Source organism: Eurytemora carolleeae, unplaced genomic scaffold (assembly GCF_000591075.1).
Source record: "Eurytemora carolleeae unplaced genomic scaffold, Eaff_2.0 scaffold14, whole genome shotgun sequence".
NCBI classification, from domain to species: Eukaryota; Metazoa; Arthropoda; class Copepoda; order Calanoida; family Temoridae; genus Eurytemora; species Eurytemora carolleeae.
The window spans coordinates 566,105-573,989 of NW_019396079.1; the positions used below are offsets into that span (position 1 = coordinate 566,105).

General features: G+C 33.4%; 3 protein-coding genes across 3 annotated transcripts in view; 2 read left to right on the forward strand and 1 right to left on the reverse strand.

The window, feature by feature from the left end:
- LOC111715820 (uncharacterized) overlaps positions 1-1,200 on the forward strand; it is a 3,601-nt gene extending 2,401 nt beyond the window's left edge. Inside the window, exons 6-8 of the mRNA XM_023491202.1 lie at positions 237-307; positions 678-758; positions 1,116-1,200. Coding sequence (XP_023346970.1) covers positions 237-307; positions 678-758; positions 1,116-1,129 — 166 coding nt within the window. The 3' untranslated portion in view covers positions 1,130-1,200. The remainder of the gene's footprint in view (positions 1-236; positions 308-677; positions 759-1,115) is intronic.
- Position 1,201: 1 nt separating this feature from the next.
- Positions 1,202-7,054, forward strand: LOC111715545 (transcription factor SPT20 homolog). Its single transcript, XM_023490903.1, has 6 exons — positions 1,202-1,301; positions 1,756-1,812; positions 4,696-4,784; positions 5,467-5,548; positions 6,206-6,254; positions 6,347-7,054. The coding sequence occupies exons 1-6, from the start codon at positions 1,273-1,275 to the stop codon at positions 7,052-7,054; spliced, it is 1,014 nt and encodes a 337-aa protein (XP_023346671.1). The 5' UTR covers positions 1,202-1,272.
- LOC111715803 (E3 ubiquitin-protein ligase Siah1) lies at positions 1,955-4,685 on the reverse strand. Its single transcript, XM_023491180.1, has 7 exons — positions 4,071-4,685; positions 3,235-3,462; positions 2,970-3,155; positions 2,795-2,873; positions 2,633-2,697; positions 2,215-2,455; positions 1,955-2,120 (listed from the first exon to the last, which is right to left on the reverse strand). The coding sequence occupies exons 1-7, from the start codon at positions 4,217-4,219 to the stop codon at positions 2,037-2,039; spliced, it is 1,032 nt and encodes a 343-aa protein (XP_023346948.1). The 5' UTR covers positions 4,220-4,685; the 3' UTR covers positions 1,955-2,036.
- Positions 7,055-7,885: the final 831 nt, after the last annotated feature.

Sequence of the window (7,885 nt, forward strand, 5' to 3'; positions counted from 1 at the left end):
ACGCCCCTGGTCCTTACTAATTTATGAAGGAGAAACTTCATATTGTTTTTTGGGAAAATTTGTTTGAAATGTGATAATAAATAAGAAATTGGAAATTAACTGCTTTTTGTTTAATTTTTAGGGGGGGGGAGCTGAGATATTGGTTTAATCCGCCCCTGGCTAGACCAGACCATAGAGTGCAAGACAGGAAACAGGACAAAGAAAAAATATATAAATTTCAACGGTTGGATATTCAGGGCTTGTCTTCAAGTTGCCTGGTTAGAAGAGAGAAGGTTCTGGATATTTGAGACTGTTATGTTTTTTACAGGTACTGCTACTTCAGGGTAACCCACATAGGATGCGACTTTAATGACAGCCTGAACCTTGAATATATACCGATCTGAAGGTGGAATTTGACATTTTGTCTTTAATATATTCTATAAATCTAAACTCAATGATTTGGAGGGTAAGGGAAAGAATTAAGTGTGGAGTTCAAGGGAACTATGAATGAAAGAAAACAGTCGTTGGTAACCCTGGAGAATAAACATAAGTAACCCCTCATTTATTTTTGGGGGAGGGGTCGGGGGGGCTTTGGATATATGATAAAGGATACCGTACACAATAGTCAATCCCTGCATTTTATGATTTGATAGCAGATAAGTAAATGAAAACAATAACAACAATTAAATATATTTTAGGTTGTATTAGTTCTGGGTTTGTGTTTCTAAGACAGAAACAGCTGGATCATATTGTTTACAAGAGAATACAGAAACAAATAGGAAACAAACTATTTTCTTCTTTAATCCTCAAATTAAAGGAACTCTTCAATTTAAGTAACCCTCAAGAGTTACACATCCGATTAACCATGGTGCCCTTTAAGCTTTAAACATAACCGTTGTCGTTTTTCCATCTTCGTCTTTACTCTAACAACGCGGTAAGACGGACCCTTTTAGTCAAATTTTTTTTCAAAATAAAATTTTTGAATTTGTTGTACATTCTCATCGTTATATGTTGAATATCATGCAAGTATTTGAGGTTTTTCCAATGGTAATGAACCCCCCCTCCCCCCAGGTAGTAAGAAAAGACTTAAACTACGCCACTGATCTTTTTTTCAAACCTTAAATATGTTTGTTCAGCGACCGGAGTATAGAGCCTGGAACCTCGCGAAGATCTGTGATAGGATGATATTTAGATAATTTTTTAAACTGACTTATTGTTTTAAATTTTAAATTTATATGTTTCGTGTGATGAATTGAAATAATTTATTAAAACGTTTTTTTTTCAGAAAACAAAATGAGAGAAAATGATAACAACGTTTACAGGTAGTACAGTTGATATTTTTAAATAACTACAAACAATTTATTAGTAACAATTTACTGAAGTGAGACCCATACAACGGTAAAAAGGAATTGTGTATCATAGGCTCAAATTAAGATTTTTGTCACAACTATTGTGATTTTATGCATTTAAGATTGCTTAAAGGCCGACTTCCTATCCCACTGTTTTACGGGTTTCACTGTATTAGGTTTAAACTTACACAAATAAGCTTTCCAAGAAAGCCCTGATTTTTGTTAGATGACGATTCACACTTTTTTTAAAACAAAATTATTTTTTAAATTGTTGTTCCCAATTTTTAACCAATAAGAGATGAGAAATATTTAGGGCCGGGATTGTAAACCCGACGATATGACGAATAGACAAATTTTGTCTGCTTACTTTTTTATAACCATGACTCAATTAAGAGTGGACAGTTAGCTAAATCATTTGATTGTTAAGACGGCTGCAGGAAACAAATCTAATAGAGAACAAATGGACGGAATTCAAGCAGCATAGGTAAGTTTTACTTAAATAGACGAATTTTTAAATAAGTTTAATTCGCATTTCGTCACAATACTACAAAATTACTTTTTTACTTCTTGATCTGACGTTTTACGATGTAAGTAAAACGTAAAATTCAAAGCCTTTTTTAGAGATATAAACTTTGTTATTACATTTATATCAAATTGTACAAAAAATCACATTTTTATAATACTAGGACGATTTCAATAGATTTCTGATTACTGGACCGGAGTTACATTGCCGCCGATTTTCGATCTAGGTTCTTTCCGAACTAGAACACTATACTTCAGACACTGGCAACCCTGAAAAATAAATTTTTTGTAAACAAAATTTTAATCAATTTAAAGGTCAAATTAAATCACCCCTTCTCCAAAAAGAAAGTAATTAAAGTAGTACCTCGTCACAACCGGGATTGCAGTTAGGTCCTCCATCAGACAGAAGACGTTGAACATCATGATCATCGAGTTTGAGGCAGAGGTTCTGGTCTTGTATATCCTGGATGGAGGCCTGGAGACTGACAGGGGTAGATAGGTAGTCGACCAGGAGGATAGATCGATCCTGTTCTGGTGAACTACCGATCGTATATTCAGGATCTCTGGGGGTAGCAGGAGTAGGATCTTCAATACAGATTCTATACCTAGATAAATACAAACGTTAGAAAAAGTAAAGATGTATAGCAAAGGGTTCATATTGCACAAAGTGCCAGATTTGATGAACTAAGATCAAATTTGTTGGCAACTTGCATTTTTTAGTAAAGCAATACTAAGCATACTTTAAAATATACAAAGAATTAAAAAAAAAAAACAGTACTCACTTGAAATCCTTTAATTGAGATGGTGTTGCCGCCATCCAGAGCCAGAAGTAATAGTGGCCTTTGTTCTAGAATTATTATTATTAATCTTTAATCGGATTAATTATTTTTTAATAACAAATTTTTTTTTAAATTAAATCAAACAAAGTCTGAATATTCTCCTACCTGATTATCCACCTCTCTGAAGCACATGAGAAAACATGCAAATTCATAAACAAACATCTGAGGTTCCCACCAGAAAAATCTAAATATCAATTTATACAGATCTAGTTAAACCTATGAAATAGTGTAATTTGTTTTTAATGAACTAATATATTTATAAACAAAAATCCTAATTTACCTTAAATCCTGGGTGGCCATCATATCAACCTTTGGTGAGAGGTATGTGCTGAAACTAGCAAACGAGTTTTTATAAACGCTGAGCTGTCCGTGACGTGGGCCAAGCTTGTGTGACTGGTTTACATGTTGCTTGAGTAGTTCAATAGATCCAGCTGCGCCAGGGCAGGTCAGCAACGGACAGAAAAAACTAAAGCAAGAAAAAATTATTGATAGAATAAAGGAGCTTAACTTTTGTATCTGCTAAGAGAATCTGTCTTAAATGGTACCTTTGATACGAGCATTTCTCTTCGTGTTTCTGCCTAGTTTTCCACGGTAGCTGTTGAGGGCAACCCAACTTGGCATTCTTACACGGGAAAGGAATCAGCTTTGCAACCGCTTCAGCCACCAGAGGACGGTTAAGTACAAACTCTGCCCTGCAGATAGGACACAGGCTGCTGGTCAGCTTGCATTTGCATAAATAGCAGATCAGATGCCCGTTTTCACATCGAGGAATCCTAGAATAATATGATAATCTTATGTGGAAAAAATGTGATAATGATATTCTTAAACTCGATGAAATAATCTCAGGCCTGCGGCTTTCACTAAAGAATACATCAAGATTATTTCATCATATTTGTGAGGTTCCATGGGCACATACCGTTAGAAATTTAACTAAATGTTTTTAAAAAGATTTTATGACTTTTACGAAAATGCATGTTATTGTTGTGTCATTGTTTCCTTAGTCAAAATAAGGAGCGTGTGAGAATGAATATTCCTCAAATAATGTAATAATTTTCATTCTTTAATGCTCGGAGCGTGTTAGAATATACATTTTTTCACTTTCTGATCGTGTAATTAATAATTTCCATTCTTACACGGTCTGAGTGCTAAAGAATGAAAATTCTACTTGATCAGTGTAAGAATAAGCATTCTTAAACGCTGGGAAGCTAACTAATAAGAAGAAATGTCTCCCGAACCGTGTAATAATTCCCAGGATTACTACTATGGAACCGAACAGACATGATTTAATATTAATTTTTAAATGAAGTTTAAGTAATCTCGCGGTTAACGAGTTCCATCTTTAAATCTTTTTTAACGCATTTAGAAATATTTAAATTTTTACCTTGGTGGCATACATTGAGTGTAGCAAATAGGACATTCAAGCTCAGAATCCTCGTCCTCAAACTCCTTTCTTGAAATATCAAGAACATCCAATTCTTTGGTTACATCTTGGATGCAGTCTGATTCTTCTTGGAAGAATTTTACAGACATAATTAAGGTCTTATTAAGTTGGTTGTGTGTAACACACTAATTATATGTTCACAGTTAAGGCTTATTATCGGGTTGACGGTCAGATTTCGCGTGGGTTAGCGGACGGTTATCATAGCATTTTCAGCGGTCAAGATCTGCAGGGCTGCCCTGTGATTGCGGGCTAGCAAGGAGCGGTCAAGTTCTGCCGGCCTGACCTGGGATTGTGGGCTAGCTGAGCAGCGGTCAAATTTGCCCTCCTTAGACACCCCCCCCCCCTTTACACACCCCATGCATTCTCTAGTGGTTCACTAAATTGTATTTATTTTGGTATTTCTGCAAAATGTAATAAACATTCCCAATCAAATGTAAAAATGCAGAATAATAAAAAACATCCGTTTTCCAATTTGTTCAGGTTCTAGGACCAAAATATGTAATACTCTAAACCATTTTTATCTCTGTGTTAAAACTACGTTTTCTTCGATGAATATTATTTTTAGGTTTGTTACTTCTGAATATGTTCGGATAGATCAACAGAGATTTCTTAAACCATTCTCGCCTACTTTAAACGGATTTATTAATACCGAAGGTAAAAGGAGGCTAGATTAATTAAGGAATTGATTAGATCCAATTAACAATCTATTATACGATACAGTGGTTATCGGAATATATTGATAAATTGAGAAGATTCAAAATTAAACCTAAGTACAAATCAATTTACAAATAATATAATGTAAAAATTTATCTTAAATGTATAAAAACTTAACATCTTTATTGTAAAACTATTTATTTTTTATAAACATTACCGGTGTGAAGTAAGAAGTAAGCCCCCCTTGCATGAACATATATAGGATTTGAATACAGCAAAGTAGAATTGTTTAAGCAAAACCTCAATTGAAAATATATAGGTTACTAGAAATACCGTTTTATCTATTCCAATTTAAACTTTGTTGTTCACGGAGTGAAACAATTATAAAAATCTTAATCTATTTTGTATACCATTTTTTTGCTGTACGTTATAAATCATTATTGGTCAAAACAAAGTCGATTAAAGGTATTTTGTGACTTGGTCTAATTCTGATAAAATATATTGATACGAAATGATTGTTTATTGCTAATGTATATTAATTACTATAACTAAAACTGATATAATTTTCTAAAAATTACACTCCATCCTTCAGTCCGATTACAGAAAACAAAACTTTTTTATATTGTCATCATGTTCATTTTTGTTTTTACACTTTATTATATTATTATTATATTATATTTAGGTGGAACTCTGTATGCAGGGATTAATGATAATGGAATAGTTAAGGGAATTCAGCTCTCATATTCTCAAAAACTTCATATTAGGTTACTAGTTTAAGAATAAATTGTTCTCTTGGAAGGATTCTTTATCGAAAAAGATAGATTGCTAATTTAGGATTAGCTAATGTATTATGTAATCGGAATTTTAATTGTAAGTATGAATATTTAATTGGTTTGGGAGACTTAATTTTGATTATTCGGGCCGTGAACATCCAGGCTGTTTGGTGGAGCCTCAAGCAATTCCTAAAATTTGATTTGATTTGATTTGATTTGATTTGATTTGATTTGATTTGATTTGATTTGATTTGATTTGATTTGATTTGATTTGATTTGATTTGATTTGATTTGATTTGGTTTGGTTTGGTTTGGTTTGGTTTGGTTTGGTTTGGTTTGGTTTGGTTTGGTTTGGTTTGATTTGATTTGATTTGATTTGATTTGATTTGATTCATTGTATGTTCTTGATTATTTTTAACGTCACAGATGCAGAACTGGAACTATAATCTATCTATAATTTATCTAGTGTGTTCCGTAACCCCTTAAAGTTAAACTTTTAAGTTGTAAGATCTAGGGGAATCTAGTTTGATTAAAAATATATTCAGATTTAATTATTCAGTGTTTAAATCCCCTCTCCCTTTGAAGCATCAAAAAGCTAATGGCCCAGGTCCCTACACATTGAATAAAAATTGTAAGATTTTATTTTAGAATGAAGATTACTGATATGTTCAACAGATATAGTCCTCCAGTTTCCACGGTAAGCCAATATTTTGATCTATTCATTCAAATATTAAAATTTAAACTCGTAGAATATTAACAAAAATTAATTCTTATGGATCATTTTTTTAGGATATGTATTCTGTGAAGTTTAAACCTGTCATTTGTGAAAACCCTGATCAGGAACACAACCAGAGTAAGAACGGGAACCAGGAAAATGAACAGAATGAGAACCAGGACCAGGAGAGTGAACAGAGTAAGAATCAGGACCAGGAGATTGAACAGAGTAAGAACCATGATCAGGATATTGCCCAGAGTAAGAATCAGGACCAGGAGATTGCCCAGAGTAAGAACCATGACCAGGATATTGCCCAGAGTAAGAATCAGGACCAGGAGATTGAACAGATTAAGAACCATGACCAGGATATTGCCCAGAGTAAGAATCAGGACCAAGAGATTGAACAGATTAAGAACGGGAACCAGGAAAATGAACAGAATGAGAACCAGGACCAGGAGATTGAACAGAGTAAGAACCATGATCAGGATATTGCTCAGAGTAAGAACCAGGACCAGGAGATTGAACAGAGTAAGAACCATGACCAGGATATTGCTCAGAGTAAGAATCAGGACCAGGAGATTGAACAGATTAAGAACCATGACCTGGATATTGCCCAGAGTAAGAATCAGGACCAGGAGATTGAACAGATTAAGGACCAGGATATTGCTCAGAGTAAGAATCAGGACCTGGAGATTGAACAGAGTAAGAACCATGACCTGGATATTGCCCAGAGTAAGAATCAGGACCAGGAGATTGAACAGATTAAAATTGAACGGTTTTGACCATTTCAAATTATTTCAAATCCACTTGTCTATGGTCAATTGGTCTATCCAAATATTGTATCCATTTTACTTTTACAGGCAATGCTGTCAAATGTTCTCTTTGAAACTGAATTCAGAAATTTTAATACAGACGGAGACACGTGACCATAATACTACACTGCCATTGGTGGGAGTTTTGGTCACGTGATACGAACGATATAATTATATTGTCAAATATATCTTTTATAAATGAAAAATTATCAAATTCAAATAATAATAGGAGCAAACCCAAGTTACTTAGGCTTCTCTGGAATATCGTCGGTTTCAGATTGGTTACGTATTTCAGAGGATATTAGTTCCAAAACTAACACTTGGCCCATTTCTAACCCTGAGTGTTAGAAATGGGCCAAATCTGCAAATTTATCTTTTCAAGAGTATATATCTTTGAATCCAAGTCGAGTAGAACAAAATTACACCATATATTTATAAAAAATGGCTAAAACTATATATTTAAACAATAAATGTCAATTTAAAACTAATAATATGATGTGATAATTAGTTATCGATGATTCTTAATCTCATTTCAAACATATCCCTATTTTGAAACAATTACTGGATTTCAGCTCATGTCGCGTTTTCGGAACATATCCTGGTTTTGAGACAATTACCGGAATTCATATCAATGTCAATTTTCAAGTGTTTACGCACTTTCGTAACAAAACAAGATTTTTTGATAAGGTAAAATATAAACAAAATAAAAAATAAAAACAAAATGTGCTTTTATAATTAAAAATCCTTACAGCATTTAGAAATAAAAATATTAATATCATTTGTTCTTAAAATATAGATTTA